The sequence below is a fragment of the Pteropus alecto genome, unplaced genomic scaffold, assembly GCF_000325575.1.
Source record: "Pteropus alecto unplaced genomic scaffold, ASM32557v1 scaffold5, whole genome shotgun sequence".
NCBI classification, from domain to species: domain Eukaryota; kingdom Metazoa; phylum Chordata; class Mammalia; order Chiroptera; family Pteropodidae; genus Pteropus; species Pteropus alecto.
The window spans coordinates 4,589,018-4,611,541 of NW_006441953.1; the positions used below are offsets into that span (position 1 = coordinate 4,589,018).

The 22,524-nt window shown below is 37.9% G+C and overlaps 1 protein-coding gene across 8 annotated transcripts in view; it reads left to right on the forward strand.

Moving 5' to 3' along the window:
* The window catches only part of NPNT (nephronectin), a 79,752-nt gene extending 57,526 nt beyond the window's left edge, over nucleotides 1-22,226 (forward strand). For 6 of the 8 annotated variants that reach the window (XM_025051764.1, XM_015594957.1, XM_015594960.1 and 3 more), the window contains 4 exons: nucleotides 4,555-4,641; nucleotides 5,112-5,210; nucleotides 18,840-19,096; nucleotides 20,482-21,769. In XM_025051764.1, the coding sequence (XP_024907532.1) occupies nucleotides 4,555-4,641; nucleotides 5,112-5,210; nucleotides 18,840-19,096; nucleotides 20,482-20,592 (554 nt within the window). In that variant the 3' untranslated portion in view covers nucleotides 20,593-21,769. Of the gene's footprint in view, nucleotides 1-4,554; nucleotides 4,642-5,111; nucleotides 5,211-18,839; nucleotides 19,097-20,481; nucleotides 21,770-21,914 lie in introns of those variants that run through there. The other 2 variants (XM_015594961.2, XM_015594962.1) reach the window with 2 other exon arrangements.
* The last annotated feature ends 298 nt before the right edge of the window (nucleotides 22,227-22,524 follow it).

Consider the following 22,524-nt stretch of genomic DNA (forward strand, 5'->3'; position numbering starts at 1 on the left):
GGGTGGAAGAGGAGAAAAAGGAAGGAGAGGAGGACAGACAAGACTGCTTCCCCAAGCCCTTGTCCTTCACCCACGCTGTCGTCTACAAATCCCTACGTTTTGCCACCAGAAAGAGCCTTCGGAATATTAGGAAGGTTACCTGTGTACCATTCTCTTTTGATGAACTAAATCTCTAAGCATGGAAAGAATTTGAGACATTGTTATCTTTAACCTTTAGTCTAACAAATGCTAGAACTGGCCTGGGTCATGTCATGGGAGCCACGCGAGAACAGACACAGAATTTGCAAACCTACCTTTAATAAATAGCACTTACACTTTGCTATAGTTACTCTTTGGAAGAGGGCTGGCGGTGGGCAGTGCATATGATAATATTTACATTTACTTCACTGTGCTACTCTTAGTGCTTTTTGGGTAAAATATACAATGACTATTTGGGAAACCTCGTTTATGAACTCTGGTCATATATTATCATATTTCTGGGGAAAATATATTTAATAGAAAGTGCTGGGCCAGACTTTCTTTTTAGGAAGTTTCCTGCTTATCAGTGTGGCTGATTCTTCTCACAGGCCTCAGGGTTCTCCAGATGCTAGGAAAGCATTTAGGGCCCCTAAACCTAAGCTAACCACGTTTTTATTTGGCTGGCTGCTTGCTTCAGTGCCTGTACATTCTCTTTCTTTTAATTCGTGCAGAAGGTTCTAAGAAGCCATGAGCAAGAAATATATATTTTGTAGGTGAAATATTGACCAATGGAAGAAAAATTTTTAGGAAATAAATTCTTTTAAGACTATATAAACATTTTTTTTTTAGTTACTGTTGGTCATAACTGTCCTCTGACACGCACTCCCTCCTGTTCATTCTCTGTGCTGCAGCCAGAATGGTGTACCTCATCTTGGCACTCCTCTGTTAAAATCTTTTGGAGGCTCCCAGTTTCTACTAGAATAAAGTCCAAAATCTTTACAGGGCTGTAAAAGGCCCTGGACCGTCTGCCCGCCTCTTCAGCTTCATTTGGGGCCCTTCTTCCCCTGTGAGCACTATAGCTATAATGAGGCTTCAGCCCCACGTCCCTTCATTCTCTAGGGTGCCAGCTCTCAGTAAGTTATCCTTCACATCATGCTGTAAGCATCACCTCTCAGATTTTCGGGTATCCACCCTCCCCTGACTAAACTTAGCCTGCCCCCTTTCTCCTCACCTCCATGCTCACATAGCTTCCTCTACCTCTCTTTTAAAGCATTCATTACCTGGGCAAATTGTTCGATGTCTGTCTTCAACTCTGAAATGTAGATCCCATGAAGGCAAGAGGATGCTCATTGCTTCATGACCAGCTCTTAGCCTGGTACCCAGTGGATGCTCACTTTCTTGTTTGATTTCATTAGTACGTGGATGGAATAGAGGAAGGAAAGATGGAAAAATGGCAGAGGAATTGTGTGGTTCAAATTCTCTTACCCTTGTTTTCATCTCTAAAATTATGCTATTCTAAGAATGATCCAACTACAAAGGATAGTTGATTTGTATTCGTTTTTACAAAAAATGTATATATCATGTATTTAAGTCAACTATTAGCCAAACTATGATTCGGGGAAGGGAAGGATAATTAGAAAAGTCATATATCAGCGTCTATCCTAGTTACACTACTTTCAGGCAAAGCTAGTTATTTATTTAATATTTTCTGTATTGTTTAAAATAGCTCTGTGGATCAAAGAATATGCTCAAATTACACAAATATATTTCAACTTCATAGCCTCATATTTAACAGCAGGTATCAAACCTGTTTTCAGAACTCTCTTCGCACAGTCAAAACACAAATAACAGACATAGTTGCTATGGGGCAAGGTCTGTATATGGGTTCTGAGAGAACTCTTTTCTTTCAATGCTTTAGGTAAGTTTTTCTATAATAGAAATTATTTCTATAAACAATCTTAAAAATATAGAATTACAACAGACAAAACAAACCAAGAAAACATCACTTTCATTTCCAATTTTCAGACTACCACTATTGGCATATTGGTATATTTCTTACCATTCTTTTTTCTAGTCTGATTTTTTTTGTTCGTTTCTCTTGTGCGTAGTTGAGATCATACTGCTGAAAAGATTTCTTCCAGTACTTATTTTGCTTAATATCTTCCCGTAAATAAATATATCAGGGAGTAGGTAGTACACCTTCTTTTGTCACTTCAGTGGGTCGCTGTTAGTGATCTGTACTGGTATGTGGGAGGAAGGAGAGTTAACTAAAATGGCGGAGTAACAGCGTAGGGCACACCCAATTGTAAGAATGGCTGCTGAGCATTTCAGGTCTCTTCATTTCTTGGAGTGTTTCCCAATGAATTGCAATGAAGGCATATTAATCATCTGCTTAATTAAATAGTTCTTGGAAACCCAGTACCTAAAATACTAATGAATCATCTGACACTTTGCAAGGTGTTAAATGACTGATTCTTTGGGTCGCTATTTTCCAAATGTGTATTATCTCTTTCTTTCTCTTTTTCCTCATCCCAGGCCGCTTTTGCTATTTCTCCGCATCCTCCGGTCTCTCTGAATGCCTTTCTCTAACTGTTCTGAGCACTTTCTTTATATGAGAGGCCTGAAATGCACCTCTTCTCTCGCCTGACACTCCACTTGGAAGGGTCTGTGTCCTTCCCCTCTCTGTCTCAATGGTGCTTCTTCAGAGAGGATCTCCTTGATCTCCCTTCGTAAAACAGGTCCCCATGTACCAGGAAACATTGGGATGATTCTCCCCACCTACACCAAGACTCTTTGCCATCTGACAGTCTTTTATCTGGAAAGAAAAAGCTGACAAATTATCATAATGCCCCTAGAACATGGTACCATAAGATTTGAGCCATTCCAATCCCAAGGTAATTTGTATAAGTTACAAGATAAGGGAACAAAAAATAGTTCTATAAAATTTTTCTAACTTTGTCACAAGAAATGAAGCATCCTTGCCTATAGCTTTATATTATCACTAGTAGATAAGAGGCAGTCATCGTCTCAGAGCTCCAAACAAGGAAAGGAAAGCTGTAATTGGATGTCACCACTGTCAGTCATTTTTGGTATAAAAGGAAAAGGTAATAACTTCAAAGCCATAAGCTAAAAAAATGCAATTATGGGATTGTTAATTTTAAAAAATTACTAAAAATAACAAGCATCATTGAAAAAGAACCCTTTGACTAATGTCTGCTCCTTGGTGTTCTACACCTTTTACTCCCTGCCTTATGAAAATAGAGCTAATTAAATTCTGTCAAAGAAGAGGGAGTATCCTGGGCTTTGGCCAAGAACTCTACACCACCACCATTCCCACCCTAGTCACCCTCAATGTTATTATCTGGTGTTTTCATTCCTGGCCCTTATCAGCATTCAGAATCATCACGTTCATTGATCTTCATGTTTAATGTCTGTCTCATTAGGGTGCAGAGTCCATGAGGGCCAGGCAGGTCCTTGTTGGTCTTGTTTACCCCTTTCACCCTGTCTCCTCTGGCTTCCACAGTGCTTGGCATATGGGTGGCAATCAAATACACATTAAATGAATTAATAATTAGTGATTTAAATGAATCCATTTTTTAAAAAGTGGATTAAGCGCTGTCTCACTTGTTTCATGGAGGAAAAGGCTTGACAAAGTGCAAGGGTTTCTTAAGATCTTCACATTCATTCAGTGAATACTGAGTGACTGTCACCAGGTCACGCCCTGGAAATGCCACATGAACAAGACATGATTGATGCCCTCCGGGACCTCAGAGGCTAAGCAGAGAGACAGATACACACATGTGTGTAAATAGCTGCAGTTCTTTATGAAAGAGTGGAATAGAGGTGTGGAAACTAGCCTTCAGGGACTACAGGGGGAAGAATTTAATTTGCCTGGGGCATGAAAATGTTCACCCAGGCAGTGATATTTACACTAGGCGAGGAACACAGAGGGGGCATTTGGTGGGTTAATTATCAGGAAGAGAGCATCTCAGGCTGGGGATGGGTGTCAGAAAGTGAATGGCATGTTTGGGCAGTATTGTGTACTTTGGGGTGGGAATTGTTAATGTTGCACCAAGGCATTTGGATTTGATCTTAAAGGAGCCAGGGCACCTGCGTAAGCAAGAAAGGCCAGAGTAAGAAATCCAAGTTAGAGTGCACCAGTGTGCAGAGTTCACTGTAGTCGGTGCTGTGGTTAGAAAACCAAACCAGTTTGTTCACTGCAGTTGCAGGCATTTTTAGGTAAAATGTCCTTAACTTAGCGTTTATAATGTATCTTTTATAGAGATAAATTTTTGAATTTCATAGAGATGCATATTTTACTAGAAATTGGTAGCTCTTTTAAAATGTGTTTTCCAAGTGAAGAGCTTTCTATGTATTTTTTTATGTTGAACTTTAGAAACTTTTGAAAACCATTTATTATTTGTACCCGGCGAACTGTTTCAGTATAAATCACTGCAGAACAAACTTTATGAATCTTCATATTTTGGATTCTTCCAAATGAGTGAGTGTCCAGGTCTTGCCCCTTACCCCTTGTTAAAGCAGCATGACCTCTGTCAGCACCTCATCAAAACAAAACAAAACGTCTTTCTCTTATAGTTCCACGGCAGCCTTCAAATGACTTGTTTGAAATATTCGAAATTGAAAGAGGAGTCAGTGCAGACGATGAAGCAAAGGATGATCCAGGTGAGATACTTATATTCTTAGTACCATTATAATGACATTTTATGGTTTCCCTTCATTTTGTGAAAATAACTTAAATTGTAGATTATTTAGTTACATCTGGAAAAATTATAGATTTTTTTTTTACAACTTGGTTTTCTCTTTAAATCAGTTGAGCAAAAACAGTCGTTATCTTCTTTAAAAAAGTATATTAAAGCAGCATTTAAACTATGAGAAGGAAATCATATTTTACAAGTGATGTAACAAGGTCATAATTTGGCAGCATTTGTGTGTTCTATTTTTAAAGCTGAGCACACAATTGTGTTGAGAAAGGATTCATGTATTTTCTTTTGATCTCCTAGAGAGCTCTGGTGAGTTAGTTAAGTGTGGATAGGAGAGAATACTTGTTGCACAGATAACTTTGTTAACAAGTGCATTTCTGTTGTTAGTTGTTGGTTTGTGGTTTACACATCTTTCTGGTCATTTCCTCGCAGGTGTCCTGATACACAGCTGTAATTTTGACCATGGGCTTTGTGGATGGATTAGGGAAAAAGACAATGACTTGCACTGGGAACCAGTGAGGGATCCAGCAGGTAAAACCAGTTATCTAAGTCCAGGACACATTTTAGTGTGATCCTATTGGAAGATTGTAGTTCTGCTAATCAAGTATACTTTATAATACATCTCTGTTTTTACATAACAGAGAGTAAAGAAAGATCTTGTCTAGCATTCGTATTCTGTTTTTTAAGTGAACTTCATTTGTTATCTGTCAACTAAAATTATATTATGAGAAAATGGGTAGTTAATTAAAAGGCCATCAAATATCTCCCAAAAAGCTTGGTAAATAAAACATATAGACTCAACACATAATTTTCAACTTACTTGTAGAGCCTCATTCCCAAGCATATAAGAAGTACATCAGCCATGGTTGTAGTCTCTGTTTTTCTCAATTATGTACCCCCTCCCCTTTTTTAAAAAATGATTTGAGACATAATTGAAGGAGACAGTGAAATTTCTGTGAAGTTGTGAAAACGTTCCTGTAAAAAATTTCAATCTAACTTGGATGCTGGAGAAGTTAGTTACAAATTACCACCACTTATTTCACTAGAGAATGTTATTAGCAAGGTGGATTTAGACATAGTTCTGGAGAAAATTAGCAGACTTTCAAATTGCGCACTTTCTATTCATCTAAAGTTTTAGAATTTACAAGATGTTTTGTCATCTTATTTAAGGAAGCAAAGCTACATATTGTTGGTTTTTCCCTCCCCTCAGTAATTAAATCTTTTATGGATGAGGTCAGCTTGATGGAAGGATGAGGAGTTTGGTTTCTTTTTTTCCTTTTTATACTCCTTACTTTAGATTTAAGAATACAAGACACAAGTCATGAAGAAAAGGTATGTTAGCTTTAAAAGCCTAGTTCTTAAATACTTTCCTAGGTATTATATAGAAGGGCACAAAACACAAAAGCTAACTTGAGAGAGGATATGCTCTCTTAAACCAGTTATTCTCAAACTTCAGCATTTTACAAATTAGCTGAGGGCCTTGTTAAAGTGTAGATTTTTGATGCATTTCTAACAAGCTCCTTGGGGATACCTATGGTCCTAATCCTTGATACACATTTTGAGTAGCAAGGTATTAAAATATTAGTCCAAAATATATTTATTAGGTCCCCTAAGATTGAAATATTAGAGATGTTTAAAAATGAAAATTTGAGGCAGGCTTTTAAAAATATTAATATTCAATAAATTCAAATAGGTCTTTTAGATTTCTTTTAGCAATACAATTATTTTTAATGACACACATATGTGCATGTACATGATGCAGTCCCTCTCATTCTCACATTTGTATTAACTCTTATTCATCGCAGATTAACTCTGAGCAGGACAACATTATTAATGTCACACATATCTGTGAATTAAAGAGAAACCAACATTTTTTTAATACTACTATAGTCCTGACTCATTTATCATCTTATTAAATTTATTTACTGTCCTGCTATCCACCCTGTGAAGCAGGTAATATTTTTAATTTACAAAGGATATACCGAAGCCTGGAGGTTACATAAATTTCCTAAGGCCATAGAGCTAAAGAATGGACTTTACCTCTAAACCCCTCTTTACTGCCCATACAGCCTCCTTGGCAATTCAGTGTCCAGAACATCTGTAGCATTATTCTGGGGTTTTCACTGTATCAAAGTCTGGCCTCAGTCTGCTGAGGTAGTATGCATAATCTGATTAGTCAATCTCAGGCCTGGGGATTTGAATGACCAATGACTTGGAGTATTTTGCTACAGAAGGAAGGATCTTTAGCAGCAATGTGTGATAGAATGGTGAATAATGTTCATGGTTACAATGAATAACTTTCAAGCAAGGTACATTGGAGAGAGTAATTCATGCTAAACTTAGAAGAATCCATTACATATCTATGTAGATATTCAAATTCTAAAAATTAAGTCTTACATAGACTGTTTTAGAACCAAGTTAGTACTTTTTAACATTTATTATTCATCACATGTGTACATGTTTAAATTTGTTTTGACCCAAATTCTACTTGCTCTCTGATAGAAAAATGAGAAGAGGATGGTAAGTTAGAATGACAGGCAAAAAAAAAAAAAAAAAAGAAAATGTTGGAAATGATCATTTAAATTGCCATAGTACAGAACAGATGGAAAGGAAGTGGTGGCTGCTGAGGTGACAGGATAGGTCCTGATGACTGGCTCTGGAGGATGCTCTTTTGGAGTTGTTCCAGGTTTTTATCAATGACTTGGATGAACTGGATGTTGAATTTGGATATGCAAGACATACTAACAAAACTGTAGATGGCTCAAAGCCAGAGGAGAAAGTGACTGTTGACAGACACAACCAGCTGCAAAAGATTAGATCAATAGGTCACATTGAAGAGGTTGAAATCTAATGGGGATGGATACAAGGTATGACTCATGGTCTAGAAACCAACTATGCAGCTGTGGGAGGGGAAGAAGTGCCTTACCAGTAAGTGTGAGAGACTACAGAGTTTTAGCAGGTAATGAAATAGGTGAGTGACCCCTGTGTTGTTTCTGCCAAAAAATTGGGTCATTTCCCTAGAACTATGGTATTTTTTCCAGAATGGAAATTCTACTTTGGTGGGTTCTTTCTGGTCTGAGAAGAATAGAGATAAATATAGATCGCACAGAATAACCTGGATGGAAAGGTGTCTCAAAGCCTGCAGAAAAACGGGAAGAAAAGTTTTTAGCCTTGGGAAGAAATAATGGAGCAGGGCTGCTTTTCAACTACTTGATGGACAACATCTGTCACTATTATTCTGTGACCATAGGAGATGGGAGTCAGATCAGTGGGTGAAAACTACAGAGAGATTGATTTTAGTTTACTCTCTGAAAGAACTTTCCAATAGTCAGAGCTGTCCAAAAAGAGCTTAGGCTGACTTTGAAGTAAGGAGTTCTCTGTCTGTAGAGGTGTTCGACCAGGTGACATATGGCAAGTTGATGTTTTGAGCACTGGGTGAGGGTTGGATTACTAAACCTCTTATACCAGCTCTGAGAGCCTCTGCCTCAGAGTGGAATGCCCAAGTAATCCCAAGGAGATGAGTGACCAGCAGGGTTCCAGCTTGGAAAATGGGAAGAAAGTTCCAGTCAAGATTGTGGAGTAGGTAAATGCTGGGCTTGCTTCCACCCATGACCACATAAAAGTTACAGTTAATTATAGAACAGTCAGCCTGGAGAACCATCTGAAGACTAGCTGAACAGAATTCCTATAACTAAAGATATAAAGAAGAGGCCATATTGAGACTGATAGGAGGGGTTGATGCCAAATGGGCTGGCCCTGCACATGTATGGGGTGACTGAGCATAGGGAGAGATATCTCAGCTGTGGAGGTCTCCCCAGAGGAGTGAGGGGCCCCAGACTAGGATTCCAGTACCAGGAAGAGGAGTCTCCATAAAATCTGACTGTGAAAATCAGCAGAGACTTTGACCATCCGGATGAGACAGAAGGCTGCTGAAAACCCAGACATTCTCTTAAAAGGCCTGCATACAGACTCATTCATTCACAGACACTCACCTGGGCTCCAGTCTAGGGACAGCAGTTTGGGAGGTGCCAGAGACATACAGAAAAAGACTGAATTGTGTGGCTTCATGGTGAGGGCTGGAGGGACAGCTTCCACTATCCCTGTGTTGAGCCCTCTTCTCATGCAGCCTAGGTGGGCACCATCTTGTCGATGTTGAGCTCTCTCCCCACACAGCCAAATCTGAATCTGCATTGACCTGGTGAACTCTGCTTACTCCACCCTGGCAACTCTGTGAGACCCTGCCCCACACAACTTGTGCATTGCCTGAGGCATTTTCATGGCTGAGAAACCAGACCCTGTGTCCTTGGCAGAAGGCTCCTTCAGCAGCAGTCAGCAGGCCTCGGGTCACGCGCTTCCAGAGAAACTCTTGGTGGCAGGCAACCACCCCCTGCCTGAGCTGCAGTATTCCTTGGACAAATCTTGGGGGTCTGTGGGCCAGAAGCAAGCAGCAGCTGGCCTCAGTGTGATATGAGACTTTTGAGTGGCCACAGGCATGGCACTGGCACCAAATATGACTCTGCACTAACCCGGGGAACATGACTCACACCCCACCCTGGGGACTCCCTGGGACCACACCTCATCCAACTCGTATACTCCTCAAGGCTCTGTCAGCTGCTGAGCCTAACGGGCAGGTAGCCTCAGGTCTTGCGGTGCCCTGGGCTTTTTTCTGAGCTGCTCCAGGCCCAGTACTTGGGGCACTCAGCCTTGGTTCTCTGTGTGGCCTTTCCCTCCAGGTCCAGCACAGACAGCGAACAACTGCAGATAGCTTTGCACTTCCTACTAGGTAGCTCCAGGCCAGTCACAGGCAGTAGCTGACCTTGGCCTGCATGGGAGCCCTTCCCAAGGAGCCCCAGAACCAACTCGCCCAGAGGCTGGCATCAGACCTCAACAGAGCACCACCTGATTAATCCCACAAGCGGCACACTGAAAGGGTGGTCTCAATAGGCACATAAACCCACCGGGATGAATCCCTCTCCGTGAGGTCAGCCCACACATAGCAGATCATATACTATGGGTGTGGCCAATCCTCACAGCCAGTCAGCCTTAATCAATCTCACAGCAATCAAGGCTCAACTACAATAGGAGGGCACTCATGACCCACACAAGAAACACTCCTGGAACACCAGGTACAGGTGACCAGGGAGACTGTGCCACTGGGCCACACAGGGCACCTACCACATAAGGCCACCAGGCCAAGACTGGGAGACATAACAGATCTACCTAATACAAATACATGCAAACAAACAGAGAGGCAGCCAAAATGAGCAAAAATTTCCCAAATGAAAGAACAGGAAAAAACTCCAGAAAAAGAACTAAAAGAAATGGAGACAAGCAACCTACCAGATACTGAATTTGAAACACTGGCTATAAGGATGCTCAATGAACTTAGAGGAAGAGTAGATGATCTAAGTGAAAATGTAAACAAGGAGATAGTAAACATAAAAAAGACATAGAAAGCATAAAGAACCAGTCAGAAATGAATACAGTAACTGAAATGAATACAGTAGAAGGAATCAACAGTAGATTAGAGGAAGCAGAGGACTGAATCAGCATTGTGGATGACAAAGTAGCAGAAAACACCCAATCAGAACAGCAAAAAGGAAAAAAAAATGAAGATAGTTGGAGGGACCTCTGGGACATCAAATAAAATAACATTCACATCATAGAGGTACGAGAAGGAGAAGAGAGCAATGGATTGAGAACCTATTTGAAGAAATGGCTGAAAATTTTTCTAACCTGGCAAAAGAAATAGACATTCAAATCCATGATGTACAGAGAGTGCCAAACAAGATGAACCCCAACAGGCTCACACCAAAACACATCATAATTAAAATGGCAAAGGTTAAAGACAGAATCCTAAAATCAGCAAGAGAAAGGCAGCTAGTTACTTACAAGGATACTTCCATAAGACTGTCAGCCGATTTCTCAACAAAAACTTTGCAGGCCAGAAGGTATTGGCATGAAATATTCAAAGAGATGAAAAGCAAGGACCTACAACCAAGACTATTCTACACAGCAAGGCTATCAATTAGAATAGGAGGTGAGATAAAGAGTGTCCCAGACATAAAAAAGCTAAAGGAATTCACCACCACCAAACCAGTATTTCAAGAAATGTTAAAGGGACTTTATGGGGGATGAGGAGGCGGAGAACATAAGTATGAATAACAAAATGGCAATAGCTATGTACCTATTAATCATCACTTTAAATGTAAATGGATTAAATGCTCCAATCAAAAGACTTAGGGTAGTAGAATGGATAAGAATCAAGACCCATACATATGCTGTCTACAAGAGACCGACTTCAGATCGAAAGACGTCCATAGGCTGAAAGTAAAGGGATGGAAAAAGAGATTTTATGCAAATGGAAATGAAAAAACTGGGGTAGCAATACTTATGTCAGACAAAATTGACTTTAAAACAAGTGATAATAGGAGACAAAGAAGGGCATTACATAATGATAAAGGGAACAATCCAACAAGAGGGTCTAACTCTAGTAAACATTTATGTAGCCAGCATAGCAGCACCTACATATTTAAAGCAGTTATTGACAGACGTAAAGGGAGAGATCAATAAGAATACAGTCACAGTAGGGGACTGTAACACTCCTTGACACCAATATACAGATTTTCCGGACAGAAAATCACCAAGGATAATTGGCCTTAAATGAAACACCAGACCAGAATTTAATTGATATTTTTAGAGTGTTTCACCCCAAAGCAAGTGTATAGAGTCTTCTCAAGTGCACATGGAACATTTTCCAAGAAGACCACATTAGGCCACAAAACAAGTCTCAATAAATTTAAGAATACTGAAATCATATTGAGCGTCTTCTCTGATCACAATGGTATGAAATTAGAAGTCAATTACAAGAAGAAAACTGAAAAATAAACACACAGAGGCTAAATAACAGGCTACTAAACAATGAATGGGTTAACAATGAGATCAAGAAAATCAAAAATGCCTTGAAACAAATAAAAACATACAGACCCCAAATCTGTGGGACACACCAAAAGCAGTCCTAAGAAGGACTTCAAGCAACAATAAAAAGCTTAAACAATCTAATCATACATGTAAAAGAACTAGAAAACAGCAAATAAAGCCCAAAGTGAGTAGAAGGAAGGAAATAATAAAGATCAAAGTGGAAATAAATGAAAAAGAGTCTAAAAATAATATAAAAAATCAATGAAACCAAGAGCTGGTTCTTTGAAAAGATAAACAAAATTGATAAACCTTTAACTGGACTCATCAAAAAAGAGAAGACCCAAATAACTAAAATCAGAAATGAAAGAGAAGTGACAGCTGACTATAGAAATACAAAGGATTATAAGAAAATACTATCAGCAATTATATTACAGCCAATGGACAATCTAGAAGAAAGGGATAAATTCCTAGAAACATGCAATCTTCAAGACTGAGTTAAGAAGAAACAGAAAATCTGAACCACCTGATTACTACTAACAAAGTTGAATCAATAATCAAAAAACTCCCAACAAACAAAAGTCCTGGACTGGATGGCTTCACAGGTAAATTTTACCAGTCAAGAAAAACATTTATTCTTCTCAAGCTATTTCAAAAAATTCAAGAGAAGGGAAGCCTCCCAAGCTCATTTTATGAGGCCACCATTACCTTGATTATGAAACATTACAAAAAAGATGTTACAAAAAGAAATTATAGGCTGATATCCCTGATGAACATAGTTGTAAAAATCCTCAACAAAATATTAGCAAACAAAACTCAGCAATACATGAAAAAGATGATACACTGTCATCAAGTTGGATTTGTTCCTGGGATGCAAGGTTAGTTTAATATTTACAAATCAGTTAATGTGATACACCACATTAATAAATTGAAAGATAACAATTATATGATCATATCAATAGGGGCAGGAAAAGCATTTTGCAAAATCTAGCATCTATTTGTGATAACTCTCAGCAAAGTGGGAATAAAGGGAACATACCTTAATATAATAAAGGCAATATTGCAAACACACAGCTAACATCATACTCAAAGGGGAAAAGCTACAAGCATTTTTCTTAAGAGCAGGAACAAGACAAAATGTCACCTTTCACCACTTTTATTGAACATAGTATCGGAGGTCCTAATAGCAATCAGACAAAAGAAATAAAAAACATCCAAATTGGAAAGGAAGAAATAAAACTCATTATTTGAAAATGACATGATACTATATAGAGAGAACCCTAAAGATTCCATCAAAAAACTGTTAGAACTGATGAATGAATTCAGTAAAGTAACAGGATATAAAATTAATATTCAGAAATCGATTGCATTTTTATACACTAATAATGAACTGTCAGAGAAATTAAGAAAACAAACCCATTTATAATTGCATCAAAAAGAAGAAAATACCTAGGAATAAATTGAACCAAGGAGGTAAAAGACCTGTATTCAAAAAATTTTAAGTCATTGAAGAATAGAAATTGAAGATACATATAAATGGAAGCATATACAGTGTTCATGGATAGGAAGATTTAACATCATTAAAATGCCCATACTACCCAAAGCAATCTGTATATTCACTGCAGTTTCTATCAAAATACCAATGGCATTTTTCACAGAACTTGAATAATCTTAAAATTTATATGGAACCATAAAAGACCCGCAGCAGCCATGACAATCTGGAGAAAGAAGAACAAAGTTGGAATATCTTCCTATCTGATATCAAATGACACTATAAGGGTGCAGTAATCAAACAGCATGATACTGGCAGACACATAGGTCAATGGAACAAAAAAAGAGAGCCCAGACATAAATCGATGGCTACATGACCATTTAATCTATGATAAAGGGGGCCAGAATATATAGTGGGGGTAAAGATGGCCTCTTAAATAATTTTGGGAAAAATAGACAGACACATGCAAAAAGTGAAATTGGACCACTTTCTTATACCATATACAAGAATAAACACAAAATGGATTAAAGATTTAAATATAAGACCTGAAACCATGAAATTCCTAGAAGAAAACACAGTAAACTCTCTGACATTGCTCTTAATAATATTTTTTCTGCTATATATTCTCAGGCAAGGGAAACAAAAGAAAAACAAATGGGACTACATCAAACTAAGTTTTTGCACAGCAAAGGAAACCATCAACAAAACAAAAAGAACCTCTTGAAGGGGAGAAGATATTTGCCAATATATATCTGATAAGGGGTTAATATTCAAAAATTATAAGGAACTCACACAACTCAACCCTGCAAAAAACAATCTAGTTAAAAATGCCTAATAAATAGGCATTTTTCCAAAGAGGACATACAACAGAAATATGAAAAGATGTTCAACATCACTAATCACCAGAGAAATGCAAATTAAAACTCCATTAAGTTATCACTCCACACCCATCAGAATGGCTTTCATCAATAAATCAACAAACAACAAGTGCTGGCAAAGATGTGGAGAAAAGGGAACCCTCATGCACTGCTGATGGGATTAAAAATTGGTAGATCCACTATGGAAAACTGTTTGGAGGTTCCTCAAAAAATTAAAAATAGAACTACCATTTGGCCCAGCATTCCACTTCTGGGTATTTATCCAAAGAAATCTAAACACCTAATTTGAAAAGATATATGCACCCTGGTGTTCACTGCAGCACCATTTCCAATAGCCAAGATATGGAAGCAACGTAAGTGCCCATCAATAGACAATTCAGTAAAAAAGTTGTGGTCCATATATACAATGGAATATTACCCAACCATAAAAACAAATAAAATCTTACCATTTGCAACATGAATGGACCTATAGGGTATTACGCTAAATGAAATAAGTCAGACAGAGAAAGACAAATACCACATAATTTCTGTTATATGTGGAATCTAAAGAACAAAATAAATGAACAAAACAGAAACAGACTCATAGATACAGAGAACAAACTGGTAATTGCCAAATGGAAGAGGTGTTGGGGGGCTGGATTAGAAAGATGACAGGATTAAGAAGTACAAATTGGAATTACAAAATAGTCATGAATGTGTGAAAAAAAACATAGGGAATATAGTCAGTAATATTGTGACAACTAGGTATAGTGCCAGGTGGGTTCTAGACTAATTGGGGGGCATCACTTCATAAATTATATAAATGTCTTCTTACCAGTCTCTTGTACATTTGAAACTAATATAAAATAATATTCGATGTCAACTCTAATTGAAAAATAAAATTTCTTCAAAAAAGAAAAAAAAATGGAAAAACCAAAGGAGGGCAGAGTTAGAAGGAGGGTAGGAGTGCATGGCATATGTCAGGATAGAATTGCAGATGGGCATTTTGGAATATGTTGGGGAATACTAACCATGTACTGATGGAGTAATACTAATAAAGCTTATGAAAATTGCCTATTTTTCTTCTAGGAAGTTAAGGTGAGGTTTGCGTGTGTGTTATGTGTGTGTATCACATGCTAAGACCAGAAAAGAATACAAGCAATTTAATGAATTATTTCTGTGCATTCTTTAATTACCAAGCTGATTGTTCGTTTCTATCTATATTATCTCATTTGTGAAGGAACATGTGTTTGGATTTCCACAGTTATGACTGATTTTAATGTTGTGCATTTCTTATCCAAGATCCAGATATGCAAATATTCTTATATGCTAATATCTCCAAGAAAATCCTCAATGAAAGGAACTTACAACTTTGAGAAACAGCTGTAAAATAAGTGCATTTGTTAGCTGCCCCTCCTGGTGCTCAATAGGTTTTGTTTATCACATTCAATCTTGAAATTAATCGTGAGATAGTGAAAGTAATACATTCCTCTAAGGAATGGAAAATTGTGTTGCCAACAGGTATAGGCATGTAGCTATGGCCCTGATGACACACCCTTCTGCTGTAGATGTCAAGGCGGGACCTGGGGCCCTTTTCCTGGAACCCTGATCTCTGGAGATCAAGGGTTAAAGGCAACTGGCTCAGTGCTCTGTTTGCTACCGACAGCTACAAGGAATTCACTAAACTATATAACAAGTATGCCAGCGTGTACCTACAAGTATGTCTGTTGCAGCATTAAAAAGCATTATTTTGAAATACTTGTAAATGGAAAAATAAATCAACTCTCTAAAGCTGCCCCCTAGCCCTGGCTCCAGTTGCCCTCCTCAGACGCAACCAGTTTCTTGGTTATCTTACCAAAGACCTATTGGTCCATATAAGAGCAAATTGCCCTCTTCTGTACCTTGCTTTTGTCACTTAACCATATTAAGAGTTAACTTGAAGAACAAGGACTTTGAAGCAAGAATGCCTGAGTTGAAATCTGGCACCCCTCTTAGTAGATTTGACCTTGAGTAAGTCACTTAAATGGGGATAATCAATAGTATCTATTCAACATATGTAAAGCATTTAAAGCAATGCCCAGCCCAGAGTTACCATTAAAATAGTATAAGCCATTGTTGTTGAAGATTGTCTTATATTAGTACATATAGAACACCCTAATTCTTACTATGATTATCACTCCATTACTCCTTAGATGTTCTACTTATATTTAACCAGCCATCCACTGAGGAACATTTTAGTTGTTTCCAGCCTATGGCAGTTCAGACAATACTGTAGTGAATAACCTTGTACACATATCACTTTATATATGTTTGACTATATCTATAGAATAAATTCCTAGATGCAGAATGCTGAATCAAAGGGAATTTGCATTTTGAATGTTGATAGATTTTACTAAATTGCCCTTCATAAGAGTTATAACAATTTATACTCTCACCAACAATATTTAAGGACCATCCCCAATACTTTTAGAATCTCTTAAAAATCTTTATCAACCTCATAGGTAAAAGGTCATTTCACTTTAATTTCTTTCATTGTTACAAGTCGACTATCTTTTCACATTTTAAAAGTCATTTTTTCCCTAACATGCCCTTTATTTTTTTGTTTTTATTATTTGTAAGTTTTTTTATGTAAAACGGAAACTTAGTCCTTTTTCATGTGTTGCAAGTATTTTTTTGCTTGTCTAACTATTTTATGGTATTATCTTAAAGTGAAAATTAGAAACAACTTAAATGTTCTTCAGTGAAAAATTGGTTATTAATGGCATACGTGCAGCTGTGAGAAATGTCTATTTGTCGACAAAGAAAAATGGCTTATATATTTATGAAAAATAAGGTATAACACTGCAAAAAAATGTTCATAGGGCAGCTCTATGATGCGAAATTGTAGCTTCACTGATCGTGTGTTACATTTTAGTCTTTTAAATACCTATACAAAAGGATTATTTGACTTTTATTAGGATGCCTTGGTTTGTTAGGTTGTCTTGTTTATTGGCAGCATCTCGCAGTGATAACAGTGTACATTCCATAGGGACTTAAGATAATGCTCGTTTTCTTAAAACTTGCAGGTTAACTATAATAACCTTATATTTTAGTCTTAATCAAAATACCTGTGATGATTCAAAAGCTGACTTATGGGGAGACATTTAAAATCTAAATATTTTGGCCCCAAATACCATTTGGATTAATTTGGGGGAGGAGAATGGGGACAGGTGGGATGAAGATAAGAAATTGTATGTTGGCGACTGAAGTTATATGACTCAAGGACCTATTTCCCTGTAGTTTTTCCCCCTGTATTCTTGGAATATCATTTATTCAACAAATGGCATTAAACTCTTACCATACGCTGGGAATGTAATGGAGTAGTTTGGGGGAAAGGTTGGTTCTGACACCAAAGAGTTCACAGTCTTCTAGAATAGAGAAGCATGCAACCAGTGATTCCAGTCTGAGTGCAGTAAGTTCTGAATCTGGGCTCAGGCGGTTCTGAACTTAAATTATTACCCTGCCACTCACTGGCTGGGCAACGCCTAGGCTGACTTCACCTCTCAAAGCCTTAGCTCTGCATCTGCGAGACAAGCTTTCATGTCACAGGCTTGTTAGCAGTGGTCATGCGATGCCTCCACAGAGCACTCTGGCACAGAATAAGTGCATGGAAATCACCTATTTGGTCCTATCACTGCTCAGAGGGCACTTTGAAGAAGTCACTCACAGAATAGGAGGACATCCCAACCTTATGTCTGATATAAACATAAGAGTTTATCTTTTAACTGAAAAATATGTGAGGTTCCTACTAAAACATACATGAGTTCAGTATGCCAGTCACATTTTCCTATGGATAAATCAGTGTTGAAACAGTGTATTTTTCAGTTGGCTTCAATAAAACAGCCCGAGACAAATGTCATTTGTACATGGATCGAGTTTCTAAATACTACTTGCAACTCGCCCTCTCTTGAAGAGCAGCTTCCCCAATCACTGCTGCTCACACTTCCCACCCACCTCACTCCCTACACACTTAATTGCATTTCCTTTAACAACTGGGGCAAGGGGGTGGGTAAACTTCATGGCCGAAAGATCTGAGGACAAAGTGACCTGTCCAGAGTCACAGTTTTTATTAACATTTTGTCTTCATGTATATGTAATTAGAAATTTGTATGTTATGTTATGGATTTGTTTTGATATAAAAACATTGTAAACTTCTCTCCAAATAAAATTGATGCTCCAGGAAGGTGTGGAGGGTTTCCAGAATACACCTGCATCTTCCTGGCACGAGGTGCAGTCCAGTGGGATAAACAGCAAGCTGACTTTTTAAAAGGACTGTTTTAAAAAGGACTGTTCTCTCTCTAAAGATTTAAAAAAATAGAGAACTGTTCTCTCTTTAAAGATTAAAAAATATAATAATAGAAGAGAGAATAAACAGATCTAATGCCCTTTAAACCACTGTCTGCTCTAGTGCCTGGAGGTTAATTATACACATAGAACATTCTCCCTGGCAACTTAGAGTCAACCAGCAAACCAGCCAACTTGACAACATACTCATAACTTGGTGAGGATCAGGGGGTGGTGAACATGTGTATGTTTGTGCATGCCTGTGTGTGTCTGATCATATTCCACTGGAAATATTCATAGTGTCAGGATTACTAATTACTGTGTCTTTGCCATAATGTATACTCCCCATTAGTAGAGTGAGTATTTTCAGTAAAACCACGGAATTTAAGACAGGCATAGAATTACATCATATTTTTCTCTTCCAAAAATCTAGAATTCTTTACAAATGACTGTCACAGTTTGAAGTTTATTAAAACAAAACAAAATGAAAAAAAGGTAAAACTCCTGTCCATACTGTTTGTGCTGGGAAGGGATGTTGGCACATACACAGCCCTGCTTTTCCCCTTGCAGGTGGACAATATCTGACAGTTTCGGCAGCCAAGGGCCCAGGGGGAAAAGCTGCTCGCTTGGTGCTACCTCTTGGCCACCTCATGCATTCAGGGAACCTGTGCCTGTCGTTTAGGCACAAGGTGACTGGGCTGCACTCCAGCACGCTCCAGGTGTTTCTGAGAAAACATGGTGCCCATGGAGCAGCCCTGTGGGGAAGAAACGGTGGCCATGGCTGGAGGCAGACACAGATCACCCTGCGAGGGGCTGACATCAAGAGTGTAAGTAGAACCACAAAGGATGCAGACCTGGGGGGTTTTCCTTTCATAGGAGAACTCTGGGGTCTGAATCGAAGAAGACTTCGTCTCTTCATTAACCCAGGCTCAGACAAAGGTTTGTGTTTTTTCTGGGCATGACAACGCCATTCCTTGCCTATTTCTGTAATCACTTTTTGCTTCTTCGTGCATTCTTCATTACAACTTGTGATCACCACCACTCTCTCCATCCTGGGGTAGAGCCCCTATTTTTAGTGGAAAAAAAAATTAGGAATTGAAAAAGTGAAGAAGTTAATGAAGAGAAACTTCAGAGGGCAGGGGTGGTGAGCTAACTGTTACTGCTTTTCTTTTTATTCTTTATACTTCAAACTTTGACCACCATAAGTTACCCTAAAATGTTTTGGTTTGTTTTTTAAGTTTCTTTAAAATCCATTTTTTTCCTTTTGACTTAGAGATCATGGTTAAGCAGCCTTGGGTGGGAACCCAGAACAATGTTTGGAAAATACCATTCTATTCAGGACAGGATGTGGAAAGCTTTGATTAAATATATAAATTTTATCTTAAGTAATCAAGTCATAGATAGCAAAAAAAATGATCTATAACATCTCATGAAAATAATGAACTTGGAAAAAAGTGCCTTCTTTATGTTGATGCTTATAAAACTTGCTATTAGGAGATTCTATATCTATGCCTATGGGTATAGTTTCTAGAAACTATTTTTAAAAAGAAAGGATTCAATACAGCTTTTATCAGTCCTGAATTTTGTTTTACTCTGATCTTTTTCTTAAAAATGTTTAACACATATTTTTAGAGAAATAAAACAAGATCATAGATCATTTCAAATCACAGCATAGAAAGGTTTCTTCTGTTTTTAAAAGGAGCAAAGATGCTCCATAAAATACAAGAATAGTGGCAGTTTTTGGTCTTCACATAAGTAAAACACTGTGATGGGATTATGGCATTTGATTCTATTCCATTTTATAACAAGCTCTATGAACCCAGTGAAAGAAGCAGAAAACATCAGGCAGGCTGCATGATTGTGATCTTTCAGATTTTTGGCTCTCAACTTCTGTACCTTATATTCATTCCATCACACTCTTTTTACTTCTGACCTTGGTAATCTTTGACAAAACTGTCCATAAGTATTTCTAAAATGATGTAGACTACAGTTTAGAATGGCTTTTTAAAGAGTAACTGATTCTGCGTAATGTCTGATTAACAGTTTACTGGAGATTTACATTTTTACAGAAGGCAAGCCTCAGGGGACACTGTTCTACTCTTCTGTTGAGTTTACTATTTAGTTTTGGGGGACATTTGCCTTTATTTTGCTAAATGAGCAGGCACTGGAAAGGGCAGAAGAGGCTTGACTGCTGTGTGCATTCTCTCCTTAGGTCATCTTCAAAGGTGAAAAAAAGCGTGGTCACACTGGGGAGATTGGATTGGATGATGTGAGCTTGAAAAAAGGCCACTGCTCTGAAGAACATGAGCAACTCCACAACTAGCAGTGAACTCCCATGTTGCTCCCTCTTCTTTTTCTAATCTTCACCTCCTGTCTTCTCCCTTTATCAGGCCTAGGAGAAGAGCTGGTCAATGGGTCAGGAGAAAGTCTGCTTGTCGACCCACATCTTGCTGGCCTGCTTTTGTGCAATCCCAATGAACAGTGACACTCTCCTTGAAATAGAAGGGGCATCTGTAGACACATACAAGCCATCTTTGGGTATTACCTTTAATCCTGTGTCTCTTTTAGGAAGGCCTTTGACTTATGTGACCTATGCCATCCTTCATCCTGGTTACAAGGTGTTCCTTGTAGCAAATTATAGGAGACTTTTTCAAAAGAAATCCATGCAAATGGCCATTCTGTTTTCTGTTCAGTATTGTACCATGAGTAGTATTGACTTCCCCTAAGATGTGTTGTACAATGTTCTTGTGAAATTGGTTTCTCCTCTTCACTATTAGTTCTGGACTGATCCCAACTCTTTTACTGCCATTCACTTTATAAAAGGGTGTATAACATATCAAAATGCATTTATTCTTTTCTGTATTTTTCTTTTAAAGACAGTTACGTAGAGTGAGCACGTAATTCCTCGTTAGTAGTATTGTATTTGTGTAAATGTGCTATTGATATTAAGTAGTTATGTGTTCCTAATATTTACAGACTCTAGTTGCAAGAGAAAAGGCAGCTTGTGATCTCTCAAATTAAAAATACATAGTGAAATGTTATTCAGTTTCATGACGTTATATTGGTAGTAAGAGAAATTTGAAAAGATGTCAGGTTGCAGTGGAGGAATGAAGTTTTTAATGACCTTGAGTTTGATCCCTGTAAAGGATAGTAAACCATTCGGGTAGAGAAGAAACTGCAGTCAACATATAAAACCCTCACTGTTTCTGGTTACACGTTAAAACCATCAGCTCTCACCATAACATGGTCTCCGTAGTAATCTGTAAGAAGCTTTGTAAAAGGTCTGGTTGTTTCAGAGGAAAGATTTTGTTTATGAAAGCAGGATGAGAACCATGGGGAATCCATTGGAATAGATTTTCTTGCTGATTTTTAAATCAGTATAAATTTAGACAGGTCTAGCTCATAACTCATGTGCTGTCATGTCAGGATGGGATTGGAAGCAAGTCCCATGTTTTGAGGCATTGAAAGTGTTAGAATAGGATTCACATGCTAGAGCTATAGAACAAGATTAGAATTCTCAGATCTAAGAACCCTCAACTAACATATTCCCTCCCTGCATATTTTAACTTTATATGAAAAAATACTACTGAGGCTTTCCCTCATTTCTGATTAAGTAATGCAAATATTTTCTGCTGTTTTTGCCAGGAATCACAAAGATGATTAAAGGGTTGGAAAAAAAGATCTATGATGAAAAATTAAAGGAACTGGGATTATTCAGCCTGGAGAAGAGAAGACTGAGGGGCAAATCATTGCTGGTTTTCAAGTATATGAAGGGTTGGTACAGAGAGGATGGTGACCAGCTGTTCTCCACATGCACTAAGAATAGAACAAGAGGAAACGAGCTTAGACTGGAGCATGAGGGAACATTTCCTGGCAGGGACAGTTGTTAAAGAGGAATCCCTTATAAAGAAGTATGACACTTTTTCTTTTTTTTTTTTTTTTGAGGATTTTTAAAAATTAGATAAAAATTTGTCTCTTTAAGATGGTTAAAGATGTTCTTACCTCAAAGTAGAGTAACAGATTACAGAATCTCCCAAAAGATGTTTTTGTCCTATTACTGTGTAATTAAAATTTCCAGAACTAAGTAATTTGGACAAGGCAAGGGTCTAATTTAGGCATTTCCCTCTTCAGCTCCTAATGGAAAGGAGGAATAAAAAGGGGAAAAGTCCACCAAATGCTGGGCTCACTAAAAATGTCTCCCATTTTATGGCAAACATAGCAGTATTAAAACAAAAAGTAAAAAAATGCATATATA